General features: G+C 35.4%; 1 protein-coding gene across 4 annotated transcripts; it reads right to left on the bottom strand.

Annotated features, from left to right (window-relative positions):
• Nucleotides 1-201: 201 nt before the first annotated feature.
• LOC121727499 (protein PALS2) lies at nt 202-16,058 on the bottom strand. 4 transcript variants are annotated; one of them, XM_042115391.1, is made up of 12 exons: nt 15,794-16,058; nt 9,428-9,525; nt 8,513-8,662; nt 8,213-8,401; nt 7,802-8,032; nt 7,252-7,350; nt 6,199-6,357; nt 5,524-5,734; nt 4,130-4,300; nt 2,896-3,041; nt 1,294-1,368; nt 202-940 (listed from the first exon to the last, which is right to left on the bottom strand). In XM_042115391.1, the coding sequence occupies exons 1-12, from the start codon at nt 15,873-15,875 to the stop codon at nt 764-766; spliced, it is 1,788 nt and encodes a 595-aa protein (XP_041971325.1). In that variant the 5' UTR covers nt 15,876-16,058; the 3' UTR covers nt 202-763. The 4 variants fall into 4 exon arrangements, with proteins under 4 accessions (XP_041971325.1, XP_041971334.1, XP_041971347.1 ...); XM_042115400.1 differs by lacking the exon at nt 1,294-1,368; XM_042115413.1 differs by lacking the exons at nt 9,428-9,525; nt 15,794-16,058 and adding an exon at nt 8,912-8,947.
• Between the last annotated feature and the right edge of the window lie 6,393 nt (nt 16,059-22,451).

Below are 22,451 nucleotides of genomic sequence, written 5' to 3'. Positions count from 1 at the left end.
AAGTAAAGAGATTCGTAAGACCATAGTAAAAGGAGGGGAAGTAAGTTATCTTGTGTGTGTGCGCCATAGTATCAATGGGTCGCCACGTACGGCACACAACGAAATCTCGGCGGTACCAGCCTAGTAAAACTGGCCGAGATTTCATTGTGTGCCGTACGTGGCGACCCATTGATACTATGGCGCACACATACAAACCGCGCGCGGTGCCTTTGTATGAAGATAACCTACTTCGCCTCCTTTTACTATGGTAAGACTCTAAATAAATGCATCTTAAACATATGTATATTTCAGTGGCAATAATATTCTATATACATATAGTCGAAGTCTAAACAATATGAAATTACTTTCAGAAAAGAGATATTTTGCTATTCATGAAAGAAATAACTTTTGATATAACAGAGAAAAATAATAATTCATTGTGTGATAAAAGTTTAAATTACGGATATTTTAAAGCCCAAGTCTCGTTTCTATTGGTGTCTTATTCACTTGCTTTATATTGTATGTGACTTGTGAGCCAGAGAGAGTGCGCGGCCAACGCAAACTAAATGGTTATTGTGCTTCCATTTAGTTACTATTATATATTAATTGTAATAATTTGTTTTAAAGAACATTATCTATCATTTCCAACGAAAAACATTCTAAACAATAAGATGCAACTGTTGAACTCTATGTTAATGGTTGCTGTATGAGAATTAGGCTTCTGTTAAATATGGCGGCTAAATTCTAAATGGTCTATCAATTCCTAGTTACCTCCGTGATGTCGCTAGTAGATCCAACTGACGGGTACCCACTGGTGGTCAGTGGATAGGGAATGTAGCGCGTCCATGATCTTGGAGTAAGTGGTGTCGACGTTGTTGTTGGTGATCACGAGATCTATATACTTCTCGTACTGACGTTGTATGCGGGAACTCTCTTCCAGAGTTTGTTTTATGTCTTCCTCCTGTAAATTATAAGGTGATGTTTAAATTTTATGGAAATATATATATTTCCTGTATAATTAAAATGTAGATTAAAATCTAAAGTTTATTCAATTATATATTCTTAAGAGTCTGCCCGAAACTGCGTCTAATTAGGAACTTTATAGTGCGGTTAATTTTACATTTTGGCTTCTATTTTTATATCCTTCAAAAGGAATTAGTATTTCCATTTGCTAAACTGCAGGCTGCAGCGTAAAGATGTAAAAGATAGATATACTTTTGTATTTCTAATACCAGTATCTCATTAGTATAACATACAGCATTCTTTGCACACAACAAACGATAATAAAAAAATCATTTGACAGCTGACACTTACCTCATACAGCGACGCCAGGGACTCGAGCGTGCGCGCGCGCCGCGAGCTGTAGCGGATCGAGCTCTGCCGGTCGAACTACGCATGCGGACACATCAACAACACATACTAGGGGCTCATACGATACGAGAACTAATTTTATCTAACATTTATTATGTGAGAGCAAGTTTTTATTTCACATGAGGCTTGCTCCCATTTTTTCAGTTGGATAAAATTAATCTAAATGTTGATATACTACAAAAAGGTCACAAAGGCATAACAAATATTCCAAAGTTTGTACGTAAGCTCAGGCATTGGCAACATAACTTAAACTGGGAATTTGCTAAATAATGTCTATTGTAACTGGATTAAAAAGGCTTAAATGATATACTCAAAAGCATTCAGGTAAATAATCGACTAAAACTTATTCTAATTTTATTTATTAATTAGATAATGAATATAATGAACTTTAACAAAATAAAATGTAGGTATCATATTTTTATATCAAGATGCTAAGCAAAAACAATTCTATGTAGATTTTACCACCTGAGAAATATTCCTTTCTGAGCACTATTATGCAAACAGAAGTTTTTTAATATCTCACATCCACAAAACATGCGTTTTAATGTTTGAATCTAATGCTAAGTACTCACATGCAGTTTTGCTCGATCGTGCAATCACGTAGAGTAAAACCCACGGCTCGGGCTTTCGTCCACACATTCAGCTGATTCAGCATTGCTCGATAGTTTTACTCCAAATCGAAGGAAATTAGATATATATTTTAATTCCATCGAGCCGGCTCGATGCGAACCTTCGAGCTGTAAGTTTTGCGGTCCACACTGTGGTTTTTGCTCGATTTGGAGTAAAACTATCGAGTAAAACCGTATGTGAGTACTTAGCATTAAGGAAACATGCCAATCATTACAGACGATACCTATAATAATGTTGACATCAAAGGGTATTTTCCTACAATTTACTGCTGAATGCTGATTTACATTGTCACATTGATACAGTAACTTGCATTTATAGTAATAATAATAATAAATTGAACTGAAATCAGAATGGAAAGTGAATGTAGTTAAAACTATACCAATAGTTATATCAAGCACTGGAATCTTCCAAAAACATTACACTATAGCCTCGAAACACTTAACATTCATCCACTTACATAATACTTCAAAAGGCTGTTATTAATAATATATGCCGAATCGTCAGGAAATTTCTGGCGATCACCTAATTTTAATTTTTTCTGAAGTTGCTTGGTCACAAGTTCGCAGCTTTAGTGAAACACCCCTAGTGGAGAAGTAAAGATCGACACGACTGGCAAGAGACCAGGCGCCGGACCGACTTTTTACATGCCCATCCGACGCATGGATCATCTTTGTCAGACAATCAGGTGATCAGCCTGCATTATCCAATGCGGGAATAGAACCCACGACCTCCGAGTCGAGAACCACGCTCTTAACCCCTAGACCACGGAGGCGTTAGTTATTTATTATTTATAGTAATATCCAATAGCTGAATGCAAACATGTTTAAATCTAGTGAATGTATATCAATGTAAATCGGCGCACAATACTAAAGTTAATGGCATGCCACTAAAATTCTCTTGGTTAAAAAAACATACCGTCAAATTTCTATTGGATGCATAGGTGAGGTTCCTCAGCTGTTCGATTCCCGGCGCGGCAATCATCACCACATAGGGCAGAAACTCGCTGCTGTTGTGAAGCAGCTTCAGGGATTGCGGAGCGCAGTCCAAAACACACATTTTTCCTGGAACATAACCGTGAAATTGGAAATAAAATGAATTTACTGTAATTTATGAAACTTTTGTCTTTTAGGCTTTTAATGACAAGTATAGGAGTGTCAGTCACGGACGACTTTAAAATTTCTCGGTAAGACTGGAACGGGCGACAGGCTAGTGCTCAATACTTCTATATTATAACAACACTAGAAGTTCCGCGCGGTTTCGCATGCGAAATTTAAGAATTTCACGGAAACCGTAAATTTTTTCACAAAAAATAGGCTATGTCCCTTCACGTTGTCTATTCTTCATGTGTGCCAAATACCACAAAATTGCTCCAGTAATTCCTAAGATAATAAGCAATAAGCAATTTCAAATAATTTTCCCCGTTTTTTTCCACATACTCTTCGCTCCTATTAGTCTTAGCGTGATAAAATATAGCCTATAGCCTTCCTAGATAAATAGGCTATCTAACACTGAAAGAAATTTTTCAAATCGGACCAGTAGTTCCTGAGATAAGCGCGTTCAAACAAACAAACTCTTCCGCTTTATAATATCTTATGAAGTCAAGATGAGTGTCATATAAGTGTACTCGAGAAGGCGGGCTGCGTGCGCCTAGTTAGCATAGCTTCACATATTCTTTCCTCACCTTCTTTAGTAACCGCACGGATAGAGTCGAGATGCGTGCCGTACAGGTGTCCGTTGTGTTCGCCGGACTCGAGGGTGGAGCTGATCGGATCGGATGCTTCACATATTCATTCCTTACCTTCTTTGATAACCGCACGGATGGAGTCGAGATGCGTGCCGTACAGGTGTCCGTTGTGTTCGCCATACTCGAGGGAGGAGCTGATCGGATTGGATGCTTCACATATTCATTCCTTACCTTCTTTGATAACCGCACGGATGGAGTCGAGATGCGTGCCGTACAGATGTCCGTTGTGTTCGCTGGACTCGAGGGTGGAGCTGATCGGATCGGATGCTTCACATATTCATTCCTTACCTTCTTTGATAACCGCACGGATGGAGTCGAGATGCGTGCCGTACAGATGTCCGTTGTGTTCGCCGGACTCGAGGGTGGAGCTGATCGGATCGGATGCTTCACATATTCATTCCTTACCTTCTTTGATAACCGCACGGATGGAGTCGAGATGCGTGCCGTACAGGTGTCCGTTGTGTTCGCCGTACTCGAGGAAGCGGCCGGCGTGCGCGTCTCGCTCCATCTCCTCACGTGACACGAACCAGTATGAGAGCCCATTCTCTTCTAGAGGTCGCGGCGGCCGGGACGTGTCTGAGATTTTTTTATATTTATTGAATTATCATGGAAAACTAAGCCGGTCCCTAGACGATCAATTGTATGGAACAGTTTATTTGCCAATAATTAGATTGAAGGCGCGCGAATATCAATCCTAGACGGTCAATAATATTACGTAATACGTTATGTTGCGCACTAAAAAAACTCGTCTAGGGCCCGCTTAGAGTTAAGTTATTTCAATGGATGTAAAGTTTTAGTTATCAGAAAGCCAATTACAAGTTTTCACCCCTAAGTTCAAATATAATGTTTCATTGTTACTACATCACAAACCATGTTGCTACCCGTTATGGCTATGGTGATTTCACCATAATTACAAGTAACACTCTCTGATACCTACATACTTAAGGCGACGCCTTGATAATTAGGCTGTAGCGATATCGATTTTTCTCAGCAATGACTAAAGGTAAGAAATTAAAGTTCATTGTCAGTTTTCATCATATTGTCATTGTCTTTGAATTACCCATAGCATAACACGATTGGTCAACTTTTATAACACAGAATAATCAATCAAAAATACCTCTGTAAAAAAGGGATTCCTATTTTGCCAACAGAGGAGAGTGATTTATGCTTCCAAAATTTGTACTTACAAAGATTGGTTCAAGCATACACTTTAATTTGCCCATAGCTTATATGAAATGTATTTATGGTTTTTAAATTACGCGACAAAAACCATTTTGTCGCTTACGCCCTTTTCATTTTTTGTTGTTCCATTGCTTGTTTTCTATAAAACATATCCAACTTGGTTTTTTACTTTAACGCGCGTCACCTTAATTAATATAAAGAAAATACGCAATGATTAACTATACAATGTTTTGTATTGTCTATCTTTTGAGAGACTTTTTGCACAGATGAATGTGTCGGCACTGTACGCACCGCATTTCGTGACGTCATTTCATACAAGGAATTCTAAAATGCGGCGCGTACGGTGCTGACAAATGTGCGATCAGATATTTTAGTAAGAGAGTTGATATCGTATATCTTTATACTTAAAATATATATAATAATACTACTAATAATAATATTCCTATATATATATATATATATAATATATATATATATATATATATATATATATATATATATATATATATATATATATATATATATATATATATATATATATAGGAATCATTTTCTTCATGTTTTATCGAATACCGAGCTAAGCTCGGTCTAATAGCTAGTAATATTGAAATACTCACGCGGCACAACAGCTCCGAATCTATCGGGGTGGTCCTGTATGAGCTTGTTCTTGAGCGTGCGGCGGCCGACGGAGCGCGTGCCGACCAGGGCCAGCACGCGGCGCAGGAAGGGCGGCGTGCGCGCCACCTCCTCGTACAGCGTCAACTCCGCGCCCTCCAGCTGCACCGACGAACGGGACTCGTACACGAACTTCTTCTTCTTCTTCGATATCTGGAAGTGGACTGGACTTTAGAAAGAAAAGCTTTCAAACTTCTATTTATATATATTTTTCAAACTAGCTTAAGCCCGCGGCTTCGCTCGCGTTAAGAAGTATTATTATATACAAACTTTCATCCCCTATTTTTATCCCTTGGGGTTGGAATTTATCAAAATCCTTCCTTAGCGGGTGCCTATGTCATAACATCTACCTGCATGCCAAATTTCAGCCTGATCTGTCCAGTGGTTTGGGCTGTGCGTTAATAGATCACTATGTCAATCAGTCAGTCAGTCACCTTTGAGTTTTATATAAGTATATAGATATTGAATAATAATTATGCTGGAGAGTTTAAGTCTTTCTTAAACCCATTAAGCCTTATTGGGTCTAAGAATAATTAATGATTAAGGGATAAAGAGATCAAAAGAGCATTTTAGTTTTTGTATGGAAATAATTTCAAAAATTGTCATTTGTCACTCACTCTAGCTCCGCATATGCTTATTTTGTGCACAAAGTCTGCCTCTGGAGGAACATATGCCTTTCTTCTCTCCTCCAGTTCAGGCGAAGGAATGAGTCCAACTACTTCAGGTTTTTCAACATGACTCGCTTGCCACCAGTTGGGATCTTTTCTATCTGACACCTGAAATATTAAATAGGATTAAGTTAGGTACAGTATTAGGTACAGTACAGGAAATTAAATAAAACATAAAAATAAACATACAACTTTTAGTTAAGCTAGGAAATGGACTTTTTATAACATGTCATTGAAATAACTAGGACTAATTGACCTCATCTGACATAAGATGAACTCTAATTAAATCATTTAAGATTGCAAATACATACTTTATTATCCTGAGCTATAAGCCACTATTATTTTTTTTCTCTTCTTTTTCTTAACTCTTAATTCATTTGATATGATGTTAATGTAAACAAAGGATTGCAACTTGTCTAAATTAATGGGCTTATTCGATTTAATTGTGTCACTAATGACTCATGCGTGATTGGCGGCATCCCTATTCCCTACTGAGCATTGGGATTAAAATTATATTGATTTTGATATTATGAGCTTGGTTAAATTTTTAAGTCAATTGTGTGTTTATTATCAAAATTCAAAAGTATCACTAAGGCCGGATTCGACCAAACTTGAAGTTACACGAGTATAACTATCATGAGAATAATTTTACTCCTTTAATTTACTTTAGGATATTATCGTTTGCATTTTACCAAGTTACTCAAAGAGTATGAAATAAAATGTCAATTATAGTTCACAATGACACCGACCGTGACAGTTGAACCCAGTTGTGCAATTATTCTCAGTTTAATATTTACTTCACCAAAATAGCCCGTGTAAATATTTACTCCCGTGTAATTACCTCATTCTTGGATTAGAAGTTGGAAAAACGCAAAACCAGCTTACTCTTAGATTAGGAGACAGTTATACTCGAGTAAAATTTTACTCCGGTTTTTTTTTTTTTTGGTCGAATCCGCCCCTTAGCGTCATATTTTTCACAAAAACAAAATTTTCTGGACTTACTTGTAAAATGTCACCTTTTTTGAATTCAAGTCCAATTTCCTTGCATGGTAACAATGTGTCTTCAGTTGGGTCATAATCAAATAAGGCCCTCATGTAACACTGGAATGCCATGGAAAAAAAAATATGCACATACTTAATATTAAAAAAGGTTTCTGTTTTATTGAATCCAATTAACAAATTAATAAATAGCATAGTATCCAATGATGCAACACTTGAAGCAAGTTGCGTGCCTGCAGTGATCCAACATAATATTGTTTTTAATTAAATATTCATTTCCATATCATTAATTAACATTATTATCAGAGGACCTTATAGACTTACACAGTTAGTCAGAAAAAAATTGCCTTTCACACTAGTTTCATTGAAAAAAGGCCATTTTCTCATGACTGGAGAGAGATAAGCCAATGGACCATCTTTTTTAACATGACCATCTGACAAATGGATCATCTTTTTTTGGATTATTAGGTGATCAGCCTGCATTGTCCTAATCTAAGAATGATAGACTTTAAGAAGGTTACAAAAGACAAAAGTGCAAATAAAATCCACTTACACTGAGTTTATTGGCCAGCTGTGAGTTTTTCTCTTTTAGATTTGGGCCCACTTTCAGAGTTACTCTATCATTAGGTTTGGAGACAGCTTCTTTGAGTTGATCTTCTGTGTCAATCTGCACTCCGTCCACCTCCAGTAACACATCACCAACCGAGAGCAGTGCCTGTTTGGCGGCAGCACTGCCCGCTAATATCCGAGCCACAATCAGCTGACCATGTTCATCAGTTGTCACCTAAACAATAATTAGTTCAAATGTATAATAAGTCATTGAATTATTTTAATGTACTTTATCTAAAGTTTAAAATAAGCTTTTGTTAATAAAATATGATTATAAACTGTGATTACCTGTTTTTTAAATGTTTTCAATACAGTAATGTATAGATAATTAGAGTAAAAGCTTTTGAATACATACCGTTAATCCTAATGGTTGGCCAGGCACTTTTCTCAGTCCAACTACTTTCACCGTCTCTATAGGCATGTCTCCGTTTTGCTCAGGGCTAATGTCTGTACTTGGAAGTTCAGTTGCAATTGGTTTCTCATCAACACCGGACCCTCTATCTAGCCAAATTTTACCTATTTGATCATGAGCATTAATGAGTGCCTTGAAAGAGAAATAAAAATAATACATAAGTTTTACATAAGAAATTGATACATTGGTTTTGGTTATAAGGCAAGAGTGAGTCATTTTTTTTTAAAACATACTGATGATTACCTTAAAATGTACTCGAGACAATAGTATGGCTAGTTCCGCTTGTTCTATGGTCCGTATGTTGGTCCCTCGGTATTCGCTCAGCGACCGTATTATGTTTACATTATCCAAGGAAACGGGCTTAACGATCAAATCCTCTTCTGACTCGACAGGCTGCAACGTAAAAATATATTATAAAATAATCGGGCGAAACAACGGACGCCCGTAACTCGTAAGTTGTTGTTGTTTAGGCGTGGCACTTCGGGAGAAATTCTTTGAATGAAAAGTTTAATTTATTCAGATGTACCCGAGCGGATATTGTTTTAAGTCAATAAAATTTGATAAATCTAAATTTTTTAACACGATATTTGTATTTTTAATTCAGTAAATCAATAAAGAAAACAAATAAATTGATTTTCTTACCGAACAGCAAATGACATTTGAATTTTGACAATCGCATCAAAATGACTGATGACATTAGACAATTTTTTTTCTTATTATGGCACTTCGGCTATATAACCATGGCCAGTTTTGAATATATTATGGCGGGAAAGCAATATTCTAGTATACTGTACCATACAATTTTCAGCATCGTTTTTCTATATCGTCAGGTCCAAAGTCTAGTCAAAGTCAAGTCAAGTGAAGTCAGTTGATTCAGTCTAGTGGTAGACGCCTTACTGAAACTTTCGATGGGAGTTGGAGGAAACACAAAATAGCACGTTTTTAGATATTGCATCATTATATACATTTGTTTGTATACATTTCAAATTCAAAGGGAAGCCGACAGTCGTTAGTCATACTTGTCGCGGTGCAGTTCTTGTACGCATTAGACAATTTTGTGTATGAGACGTTTTGTTTTAAATGTGTGCGTCAAGTACTTTTTATTATGTGATAGTCTGTCTAAAAACTGTCGTGTCTCCAATGTGCGGTCGCCCTTACCTGACTTTTCCGAGTAAAATCGGGACTTTCAACAATGAATTTCAAAAATATTGCTTCATGATTTGATAAATCTTCTGGTTCTGGTTTCTCTTCTTTCTCTGCAAAAGATGCAATGAGGTTGCAATGATATCTTATATTAAATATATAATTATAAAATTTCCATATTTTATACAAAAAAAAAATATTTTCCATGATAATTTATAAACTGATTTTTACATAGTGGCCTACGAGGCGTCCACAAATTAACCGAGGTATTAAGGGGGCCGGAAGGGGTCTATTATAGTGCGTTAAGAAAGTCATGAGTCATGACAGGCGGGAAAATTTCCAAACGTAATCACGCTTTAAAAAAAAGATGTATTTTTTTCTTTGTATTTTCACAGAGAACGCTTATAATTATTACATTTTAAATATTGTCACCTTGCACATTTTTATATTTTTTTAGTTCATTTATAAATTTTCCCGCCTGTCATGACTTTCTTGACAGACTATACGGTCTAAAAATCACGAAAAATCATAGACTTAATATATACTATAGCATTATAGGTTTATGCGAAAAATCATAGACTTATTAAATAGGTTTATGCGAAAAATGCCTACATGATTGAAGGATGACCACTAAAATCAATTGAGTTAATCATTTTTTTGAAAATTTACAAACGGTTATTTTCAAAATTTCCTTATTTATTAGATGGTAATAAAAAATATTTCACGACTCTCTCACCCTTTTTTTATATGAAATATACATTATACGTAAGTATGTTTATGAATATATACGTTTGGTAAAATTTTCCAATTTATAATTGTTTTTGACTGAAATACACACAGAAGTTTCGCCCACGTGACCACCCCTTTTTATTATACCAATCGATAGGAAATCGCCAAGGAAAGCAAAAAAGCTCAGATAAACTTTTCTCAAAAATCAACCCCTGTCGAATGACAGGCCGAAATGTGACCCTTGTTAGTATGGCGAAAATACTTAGAAAAATTTGGCTAAGGTTTAGGAACCTACGTCAATTAAATGTTGGTGACATGGGTTAAGGTCAACGGTAAGTAGGAGTTTTTCTCACCCAAAACAATCCTTGTTTTGGGTGAGAAAAACTCCTACTTACCGTTTCCACCGCCAGAAAACTCTCCGTTTAGAAGAAATTCGCATTTGAGATTTTCGTAATCTTCAGATAAGATCATCTGTTTTCTGATGTTTACGAAGTATTTTCAAGGCATCTCAAGGCTGTGATGAGTGGGTCTTACTTACTTAACTACTCAGCCACGGATACCGAAAGGGGGGGGGGGGGGGTTTAACAAAAAATTAAAACCGACTTCCAAGGTAAAAACAATAATAACATCCTTATAATATGAACTAAAAAGTATTAAATAATTTTTCCTATCTAATAGTGCCTTTTTCCGAATTCGGCTAAACCCAATGATGAAAAACTTAAAGCAGATATGTTACTACCGCGCGCGTTGTGAAGATTCAATTACGGCCCAATTGGGCCGTCTGTTGTTTAGTCTGCATCGAGCGCAGTCACGAACGTGCCACGTCTTGTCTTACCTAAATAAATTGAAAATGACGTCGTGCGTGTATCGAAAATGTACCAATTATGACTTGAAAGTAAACAAAACACATGGAATTTCTTACCACATGTCTTGATTGCATTAAATACCTCGATTATTTAGATTTTCAATTATTTTTTCGAACAAACTAGAAAAAATCGAATTTTCGTCATAGCTCAGGCGAAGAAAGAGACAGCGATACGATTCGACTTTTAAAAATAGAACTGTCTTTTTTATGTAAATGGTTTTTCGTATCTTTTGTTTCACTTATCTGTCAAATTTGTCAATGTTTGCAATTTTGAATTTGAAAATTGTTCGGAAGAGATTTAAGCCGGAAAATAGTATGGACGTAACATATCTGTATGAGATTTAAGCCGGAAAATAGTATGGACGTAACATATCTGTATATACTTATACAGATATGTTACGTCCATACTATTTTCCGGCTTAAATCTCTTCCGAACAATTGATAAATGAAGCCAATGATATTCTACTGAATATCATTGGCTAAACCTCAACTATTTCTGTACTCAATCTTCATAATTGACAACATTTCAAAATTTTAACATGGCTTTTTTATTATTTTATATGAAAGTAGACTTAAAATAAGGCGACATGTGTTTCTTGCTTTTTCAAAATTATGTTTTTATGATACCTAAAAAATAGATTTTAATCCTTCGTATTCTAAAGAGACGTAAGCGCCAAGTGACGTCATACTTACGTCTGAACGGTTAATTCCATTACACTTTAACAAAAGAAAAAATCTGTCAATGTAAGTTTGTTACGTTTATTATGACGTCTGTCAATGTCATCGTCAACCTGGAGGATAGGTAACCAATGAGGTAATGTTATTATTTAGAAATGTCAGTGTTGACAGGTGGTTGACAGTGACGTTTTTGTTTTTATGCTTCATGTTGTCTTTTTAAAACTATTTTACACCAGGCAAACAAACTGTATGATATTATGCCGTAAGTATGACGTCACAGCGTATTTTTCAGTTTTTATTTATTTTCTCAGTAAATAAGCAATATAAAATTTTTTTGAATATTTTTTTAATATCAGGAGAAGAAACTAAAGAAACGGTATTTTTTATTTTAAGGCTTAAAAATTTTGAAATGTTGTCAATTTTGAAGTCGGTGCCAGTTCCAAAAGTTTCAAATATTCTGTCAGAGAACTAAAGATTCAGCTATCTGGTACCGACTTCAAAATGATGAAGATTGAGTACAGAAATAGTTGAGGCTTAGCCGAATTCGGAAAAAGGCACTATTAGACAGGAAAAATTATTTAATACTTTTTAGTTCATATTATAAGGATGTTATTATTGTTTTTACCTTAGAAGTCGGTTTTAATTTTTTGTTAAAAATAATAATATGAGTAGGGCACAGGCGGGCGGCACAGCATACTCGTGCTGATTGTGGAGAGCCGAATAACGAGACTCGCGCGACTTGGCGTTTAATGACTCATACACACTCATAGTACAGCTCATACTTTGTAGTCGCGCCTCGTAGTAATTAATGATCTCATTACCTGTTTTTTAGTAACAAATAGTTAAAATGCACTCTTATGCAACTTGCAAAATAACAAGCAAATATCAGCTGATGGGAAGCTAAAAGAGACAGAAAGAGATCTAAGACCCGTATTTTTAGTCAGTACTTAAGAAGCGCCTCGGCCTCAAGGCGCGGTTCGCCTCTGTGATTGGTCCAAATTTTGACAGCCAACCAATCACAGAGCCTGAAACGTTTCTTGAGGCCGAGGCGCTTCTTAAGTACTGATCAAAAATACGGGCCTTAGACTTTGGCTACGGCCTACGGCTACAAAGTTTTTAGGGCAGTTTAGGGAAATTTTGTTTTGTTTTGTCGATCGTGCCTACTCGTTGCATGAAAGAATAAGTAATTTTAATATCACATAATAGGTATGTGCTAAGGGCTTACTGTACAATACACGCCGTCTCTTCGAATTGTACCTAATATATCTAATACTAGCTTTTGCCCGCAGTTTCGCTCGCGTATAATTCGAAAATCGTGTACAATACGAATATTCTTGCAAATCTCCTTTAGAAACATGATGTTTTTCTAAGACCAAAAGTAGCCTATGTTACTCTCTATCCTTTCAATAAGTCGATGCCAAAAATCAAGTCAAGTTGCTTCGTTAGGCTGCGAAGAAAGGACAAACAAACAAATACACTTTCGCATTTATAATATTAGTATGGATAGCTGTTTCCCACGACTTCGTAGGCGTTACCATAGTATAATAACGGAAATAGATAATTAGTTATACACTAATGACTATAACATGACCATTAATAAAATGAAATTGAAGAAATTACAAAAAATCAAATAAATGTATTCAAAACTTACGTGCAAAATTTCGCCTTCCTTATATTTGCTAAGAAATTGCCGAGCGTGTGTTGACGCGGTCGCATTATTTACGAAAACTGATCCCATTTTAAAATTTTGTTCCCGAAGGCGTCCCTAATATATTTTTTTACGTGAACAGATAGCTTGAGAAGCTTATAAAATTTATAGTGTTGAGAAAAAATTAGACTAATTCTTATTTTTATGGTATTTTTGTCGCAAGTGTCATCTATTAGTTCCGAGTCTACCATTAGTGCTTTTATCTTTCTCTGTTGCAGATTCGTAAAATGTAGAATTTATAATAGGTACTTACTTCATAATAATCTTTTTACTTAACACACACACACAGCAATCATTTGACGCGTCTGTATCTAAGTGGTTTTGTTTCTTGATTAATACTTAATAAAGTTATCAGATAGATTGCAAGTAAATTCTACTGATATATTCTACTGACTATCCTAATTATACCTAAGTAATAAGTTAAGTCATGTTAAGTATATCTAAGTATTCAAGAATAGCGTTGAGACAAGTTGTTAACGTTATCCGCGATTGATAAGTAAAAGAGAATATTCCAAAACGAGAGTTACACTATTATTACAAGATTCCCTTGTCTGTTTAGAATTCAGAACGAGTTCGGAGCTACAATGTCGTTATTCTATTAGCGTTATGTTATTATGTCTGTCCGGCGTCTAGACGGCTATCGTAAGCAAAATTCTTATTTTCGCATCCAGACTGAACCGAAATCAATAACTATATGAACCTAAATATCTAACCTAACAACTGTAGTTGAAAGGGTTCATATTATTATTATTCTTTTAATTTACTATTTACTAAGTTAGTTAGTTAATGTAGTATTATATACAATTATACATACATATCTATTATTTGGATAGGTAATATCCTATGTCCATCCTCGGGAGTCGGGACTCAATGTATCTGGTATCTGCCTACATCAAAATCGGTTCAACGGCTTAAGCGTGAAGAGTTAAGAGATAGACAAATAGACATATTACTTTCGCATGCATAATATTAGTATGGACTATGGATTTGTACCTCAGTTACTGCAAACCATTAGATGTCCGACGACTAGTCACTTACTGGTATCTTCAAATCTAGATATAAATATATTTTTTCTTAAAAGCTTCTTGATCAGATCAGATGATCAGTGATTGAGATAAAATGTGTCGATTTATAGTGAGTGCGGCGGAGTGAGGTACATACGTGTAGTGACCGAAGATTGACGTGATATATCTGGTTTGTATAACGATCATACATTATGAGGTCTTCAACAATCTACATGCGTTAGCGAACTTCTTAGAAGTGTATAATAATAAAACGTATTACATACATTGTTCGGTGTGAAAAATAAGCCATTTATAAAAATACGAAATCTGTTACAAAAATAGAAGGTAGGTAAAACACATTATTGGCATTTTAGAATTCATACTAGACACCTATTATTGGGATTCATAATAGTATTTCACACGGGCGTATATATAGCTTTGATAAGGGGGTTTTGCCCTAACGTAAAAAAGCAGCCAAGTGCGAGTTGGAATCGCCCATGAAGGGTTCCGCAGCAGCTAATACGCAACGTGTTTAGGAAATCAAAAATATTTTTTTATAAGTACATGTACCGCACCGATTTTAATCGGCGAGGTACAGAATATATAAATTATTGTCGAAATTGGACAAGTAACATTGATAGTAATGGGGGAGGGGGGGGGGGGGGGGGGGTCCGGAACCCCAGGACAAACCTTTCTAGGTAAGCATAAAATTAAGTAAGTATGATTATCTACGTCAGTAATTACGCTCGTTATTTCGATTCTACAAACCTTCTATAATTAGTTTATATATTGTTATAAGTATATTGTTTACTTATATATTTTGTTTACATGCTAATAATATATTGTTATATAATAATATTATGCAAATTATACTAATGTAGACATTCTCGAAATACCTAAAAACTGATGTCAACAGTCAACGTAAACAAAGAAGCTATTTGAAGAAAGTGGTATTAAAATATTTGGAACAATTGCAGCGAAATAGCAATATGTATAAAGTTATAAACGTATATTATCGTTTAGAATTACAAACTATTATGTGTTATTAACTTATTATCTGCCTATTTGTAAACTTACGTAGATCCCTAAGTTGGATCACGCAACCTGAATAAGATACACCCAAGAAAATAGATTGCAAGATATCTCTTAAAAGAAGAGAATAAGATTAATTAATCAATATTATATTATAATTCGCCCGCCAGAATGCGCAGAATTTCTGAGAAGACTTTGGAATGTAGGTTAGCTTCTCTAAATGTTATTTGCCCATTCTTCAGATCGTTAGCGAGTATTCCTATGTACGAAATCTTCTACGAATCGTAGAGTATTTTGCGAGTTCGCAATTTTAATATAAGTACTACATGACAATACTTTGAGGTTAACTTTATGAATGAGCTTACCTTCGTCGGGGGGCTTGTTCCCCATGAAATCCCGGAACCCGCGCCAGTTGATGGAGTACCGGCCGCTCCGTCGCACCATCATGGTAGCACGGCGTGATCACAGGTAGCACGGCGTAATCCGAGGGGGCCGCAGCGTGAAGCAGTCACGGCATAGGGCGACGTGCTCGCGTGATAACGTCACGCCGTCAGCTGAGCTCGTCGACACGTCACGTCGCCGCCCGCCCTCGCGCCTGCGCACGCCGCGCTACCGAAATACTTAGGGATGCTCCACATATCGATGTTATCGTTTCTTACGAAGCGTGGAAATTGGAATATGTTATGGATATTTAAGTGTTCAGCACTTATGGTGGCGTAGTAATAATTGTTATTTACCTCTAATATCTATATCTATATATGTAAAAATGGATTTTCAAATGTGTTAGTCGCGCTAAAACCCGAAAACGGCTGGACGGATTGGGCTGATTTTAGTCTTAAAATATTCGTAGAAGTCCATGGAAGGTTTTAAAGTGACACGAAGTTCACCGGGACAGCTAGTCTTATATATAAAAATGGATTTTCAAATGTGTTAGTCGCGCTAAAACTCGAAAACGGCTGAACGGTTTGGGCCGATTTTAGTCTTAAAATATTCGTAGAAGTCCAGGGAAGGTTTTAAAGTGACCTGTGACACGAAGTTCACCGGGACAGCTAGTAAATAAATAAATGCTTATGGGTGCATTTAGGTTTTTTGATTCGGATTCTTCCTTCCTATCTATTGGCGAATAATAATACTATTTTGTTAGCAACTAATTATTTTAACTACTAGCAGATGGCGTTATTAACCCTAGAAAGATAATCTGCGCCTCAGAGGCGCACGCAAAATGCATATACAGTTGTCTCTTTCTAAATAGCGCGCTCCCGATCCTGTCGTGGCAGGTAATTTCAGTGGTCGCCAAGTGCTACAGCGGGGCGTAAGTGTGTCACCGGTAAGTGCTTTAGATTAGCTGTTTTCGGTAGGTGTTGCGCTCGAGAAGCGCATGATTATCTTTTGTGTAACTTTCGCCGGCATTCATGAAGTTTAATTCGTAAATATTTCTATGATGTTTTACAGTTATTTATGTGTTATAGGATTTGGAAATCATGGCACAGAAAAGATACTTGGCTGAGGAGGAAATAACTAATGCGTTGTATGAGGAATGTGGCGATGATATCCAGTTTGCTGGTGAGGATAGTGATCAGGAAGAAGAGGATCATTTGAGTGAGGATGACGTTCAGAGTGACGAAGAAGAAGTTTGTAACGAGTCAATTATTAGCGAATCTGTTAATGTAAGTACAACATTAGTAAATGAAATTACTGATGCCTCACCTCCTGGGTTCCCTGAGGTTCCTACGGTTGCCACTTTACCCAGACAAGACACGCGAATTATTATACCGAGCAAAAGGGTACTCAAAGGAAAACTCAACTCACAGAGCCCTGGATGAATAGCAGATTGCTCATTCCTACTCTTAAACGATCTGCCCGAGCCGCTATAGAAGCTACATTACCAAAATTGGCTAGAAATGAAGTTGAAGATAGAGAAGGTGAGCCGGAACTAAAAAAAAGGCGATATTGTGACTTATGCACATCTAAAAAAAGGCGGATGTCAAAAATGACTTGCACGAAATGCAAGAAATGCATCTGTGGCGAACACAAAAAAGATGTGTGTGTCGATTGCATTTAGTGTACCAATATAAGTCTCAAAGATATATTTTTTTTATACTTTTATGTTATTTTTAAGTCGCAATAAGCAATACTTGTTACGATCTCACAAAGAGAAATTATATACTGTTAAAAGAAGACTGATATTTTTTGTTTATTTTTATTAAAGGTTTAAAAGTTTGTGTTATATTTTTCGTAAAATAAATAATTATAAAAATGTTTAGATTTTATTTACTTCTAATAAGTATGAACTGTATACTAAAGCAGGCTGGTCTTGAATAAAAAGCTTTTCAGGTGTCAGAGAAACCCTAAAAAAGTCGTGCGCTCGAGAAGCGCAAGAATATCTTTAACGTTACCCCCAACATGATTATCTTTCTAGGGTTAAGTAACACGAAGTAAATTAGTGTTTGCTGTGCTCGGTCATCCAGGTACTTACTTATTATTCGTAGTAACATAATATTATGCTTAAATGTTGTTATGAATCATTTGTTACATAATGTTGCGAATATTACGTCAATGCACCGTAATCTAGTACACTCTAGTTTCGAGCGGATTTTACTAATTTTAATAATATTATAGGTTAGGTGAAAAGCATCGTAAATGAGGTATTCTAGACATAGGCAACTCGTCTCTAAAGCAGATATTTATAAAACCTAAGTCCTGCAGTCATAAAATCAGTAAATGATCAAACATTGCGTTTCGGAAACGCGTCGATCAAAAACCGAACTCAAAAAGCAAATCGTAAAACGGTTATAGCTACATAAACTTCTTATTTTGATGTAGTCATTGCCAATATTGAAACGTATGATAAGAAAAAACACATAAATCATTATGCTAGTTATTCTCGAAAGAATTTCGCGTAAACATTATTTTATGCGTTCTCGATAATGTAGACTAGAAGACCGGCAGCACTACTAAAGTCCCGCCGCCCGTCGCCCTCCTTATGTTATTTCGCAACTTCACTATGCTTATGTTTTACAACCTCACCAAACTAATATCGGAATACCACATTTTATAGACAACATCATAAATATTAAATAGTCCATACAAATAAATTATTTTATATACTTACGCATATTCAACAAATACTCGATCGCTAGGTTCCTTGTTGTTTTACATCAATTTAGTAACATAGAATATCATTGTTTTACATTATGAACTTTTTTGTTTGCAAATGAAATATTTTCAGCTATTCGGTAATCGCCTGCCGCGTCTCAAAGCTTACTACGGAAAATATGACGTAACGTTTTACGTTTATTCTGTGACGTAGAGCTAATAGTAGAGGAGGACTTTCTGTTGAACTGAATATGGTGGCTTTACGGAGCCTTAATTTAGGTACTACTAATATGCTGTACATAAAACTAATTTTACACCTTCGTTTATAATTAGTAATTACTATAATAAGTAACATTAATTTCGCATAGTAACATCTCCAATAATGCAATAATATTTATTTTGTTGACTCTACATTATTTTTATTATTGTATAAGTTTGAATACACCCAAGAAAGCACACAGAAATCTATAAGTAAATAATTATATTAACTATTTTTGCACGTCTTTGGGCTATCATACCGACCTTTGCATTTGGAGTCACCCCGGTCCCCGGGTGTCGAAAATTTGCGATGATATCATAATTTATATCCACAAAATATACATAAGTACCAATATAATATTATTAATAAGAAAGTGTGTCTGTCTGTCTTCACGCTCAAACCGCTGAACCGATTTTGCTGAAAGGCAAGGAGATACTTTGAATCTCGGGAAGGGACATAGGCTAGTCTTTTATCCTGAATAAATGTACGGTTCCCGCGCGATTTTTGGCGCAACGGAGATGCGGGCGTCATAGTTAAGAATATAAACGTCAACCCATTCAATTATAAAAAAATAAAAATGATAAAAACATCTTTATTAAACATAACTACAAGGACAGAGCACACCCCGAGTTTATTACACAGAAGAATAATGTACAACAAATTGACATGACGTATAACAATTAATTGCAATAAACGCGACAGTGTTGTAGCTGTTATACTTCTTATCACTAGGTACAAGCTTAGAACTGATTTAGATGAAAGATGTAATAGTACTTGTTAAATTTTTATGTGGGATAAGAAAAGAAAGAATATAACTTTTCTTCATAAAAATAATATTAGAAAAAAAAATCGGGACAATCTGAGTAGCGGGCAAGAACTGGAGTAGTCCTTATTTATATTTTCGTTATCAATGTTTTGCAAATCTTTATCGAATTTCGTAATACATGAGCACAATAATTGCAACGGCGATAAAAGACACCGATATTAATTATTCAAGTTATCATCGCACTGTGTGTATAAAAAAAACATTTCGAAAAAACATAATCGAGCAGTACAATAACTAATTCTGTACATTATACTAGTAGGTTAGTTAAAAAAGTTGTACCTACATTTTCCTAAAGAGACATCCACATCGCGAGAATGCTCGTTTTTAAACAATAATAACATCCATATTATATGAACTAAAAAGTATTAAATAATAGTGCCTTTTTTCCGAATTCGACTAAAAATCAACTATCTTCATAATTTTAAAGTCGGTGCCAGATCCAAAAGTTTCAAATATTCTGGCAGACTGAAGATTCAGCTATATCTGGTACCGACTTCAAAATGATGAAGATTGAGTACTTACAGACATAGTTGATTTTTAGTCGAAAAAAACCGCTATTTGATGCATGATTTATTGCGCATAATATTTTAATACCTAAGGTCGTATGTAAAAGATGGAAGTCGTAAAATATTATGACGCGTATAAAAATTGCTCGGCACTTTAAGACGACAGTAAATGTTACGTTTATATTTAGCCTGTGATAAGCGTTTGATCTAAATATAGATGAACATAAATATATATGAGAAAAAGAAACCCGCGTTGATAATGGAACCCTAAAAATATATGTTATATTTAAATTAAATTAAAGATTCGCGAGATTCATCAGAACTGCGATAACCTTTGACACACAAAAATGTGGGTAGGTTTACAAATTGGCGTCACAGCGTCACGTGTTTTGGCAGTAAATATTATCGCGCTATATACCATAGTTAGGAAGAGAGGATGTTATCATTCATGCAAATGACCAACATCTAGGAGGAGTTTATGTATAGGCGAACTATTGCCGCTTTGGAAAAACCACTAATGCACCAGATAATTTCTCTAATGTAAAAAAACTAAGAATTCTATAAAACAATTAATACTTACAACATTTGAACTTCAAAAGTTTTATATGGTATGAATTTGTATAAAAGTTGGTCTAATTCACTTCTATAGGCCTCTTGGATATCTCTAGTGGCGCGGTGAGTGGCAGATTCAGGCAACACGTGGGTGTCAGAGTGCGATCAGCTGTGACATACGATTTACTAGTTAAAAATGAAAACACGTTGAAAACGTTACAAAGTGCACTGAATAAGGAAAATATGGGCGGTACGAGGTACTGTTGTGTAAAAATTCCCAATCTCGGATTCGTGAATTAACGTTTTATTCGTTTCTGAGACGGAATTGGGAAACGTATCGAAATCAACATGCCGATTATTAATCATGCTTAAATCTAAATCTCGCATGAATATTTCTAAAATATCACGTGCAAGTTATTTTTAATACCATTGTTTTATGTATAATAATATAATATTGTAATTGAAAAAACGATAAAAATAAAATTATTGTCGGTTCAATATTTATTACTAATTACTTCAATATTCACTTTCGCATTTATAATATTATCATACTAATATACTAATTACTGATATTACTAATTTAATAATAATATTATAAGTAAGAAAGTGTGTCTGTCTGTTACCTCTTAACGCCTAAACTGCTGAATAGATTTTGCTGAAACTTGGCATGGATAACTCCATAATATATCCTTAAGAGTCCCGAAAAAGGACATAGGCAGTGGCGTAACTATAAGATCCGGGGCCCGTGGCAAATTGATGTTGCTCTATCAGTAAAAATCGTCACGTTAATAATAAAACAATATGTACTTAAAAATGTTGCCCGTTTGGGCCGGAGGCCCGTGGCATTTTGCCAGCCCTATAGTTACGCCACTGGACATAGGATACTTTTTGTCTCCGGAAAATGTACGGTTCCCGAACCCGCGCGAATAAAGAGTTATGGCACAACGGAGTTGCGGGCGTCATCTAGTAAATATGTATAATACTTATATTACTTATTACATATTAAAATTTTCTTTGATAATGAAATACAATATCTTCATTTTCCATTATTATTTTGTACGGTTGAATAGTTGCTGAAAATATATTTGTTTACATTATTCAACTATTAATTAATTTTCCAATTAATACATAGCTCCACTTTCACGTCGTACAGTCGATTACCTACTCGTCTACTTTTAAATGGATGATTCGTTCTCCATCATCATGGATTTAGAAGACCTCATGAACATGATTGCTTTGGAATAGTTTGCGGCCTATAATTTTTAATAAGGTAAACGACCTGTTATTAGTAATAACTAATAAGTAATAGGTAACTAATAAGATGATCTTACAAATAAATAAATACACAGTAAAAAATCATATTCAATGAACTTGAAAGAATATTTCATGATCGTGTATATTTAAGTAAATATAGCTTTCGATACAGATTTTCCGCAGAAAAAGTCTGTGGAAATATTCCGAAATCCAAACTTAATAGTAATTTGGCTCATTACTTTTTATTGTGCTAAAAATATAAACAATTACCAAAAAAGTGCAGTGACTATGAGAATCATATGAGAAAAGCGGTCACGAGTTTCCGCCGTCAACCGACCCGCGGCGTTGCCGTAGCTTAGCTGGATATCGTTATATCCAAGAGGCCTATTTTGAAGCTACTACTAAGTAAACTGCATCTATTCGAGTAAATCATTAAATTATAGCATAATGCAAAAAGAAGTAAAGAAAGCGGACCAAGGACTAAACGTAATTGTACCGATTTTACCACTTCCTTGTCTTGGAAAAAAAAG

This window comes from Aricia agestis, chromosome 1, assembly GCF_905147365.1.
Source record: "Aricia agestis chromosome 1, ilAriAges1.1, whole genome shotgun sequence".
Taxonomy (NCBI): domain Eukaryota; kingdom Metazoa; phylum Arthropoda; class Insecta; order Lepidoptera; family Lycaenidae; genus Aricia; species Aricia agestis.
This window is presented reverse-complemented; position numbering and strand designations above follow the sequence as displayed.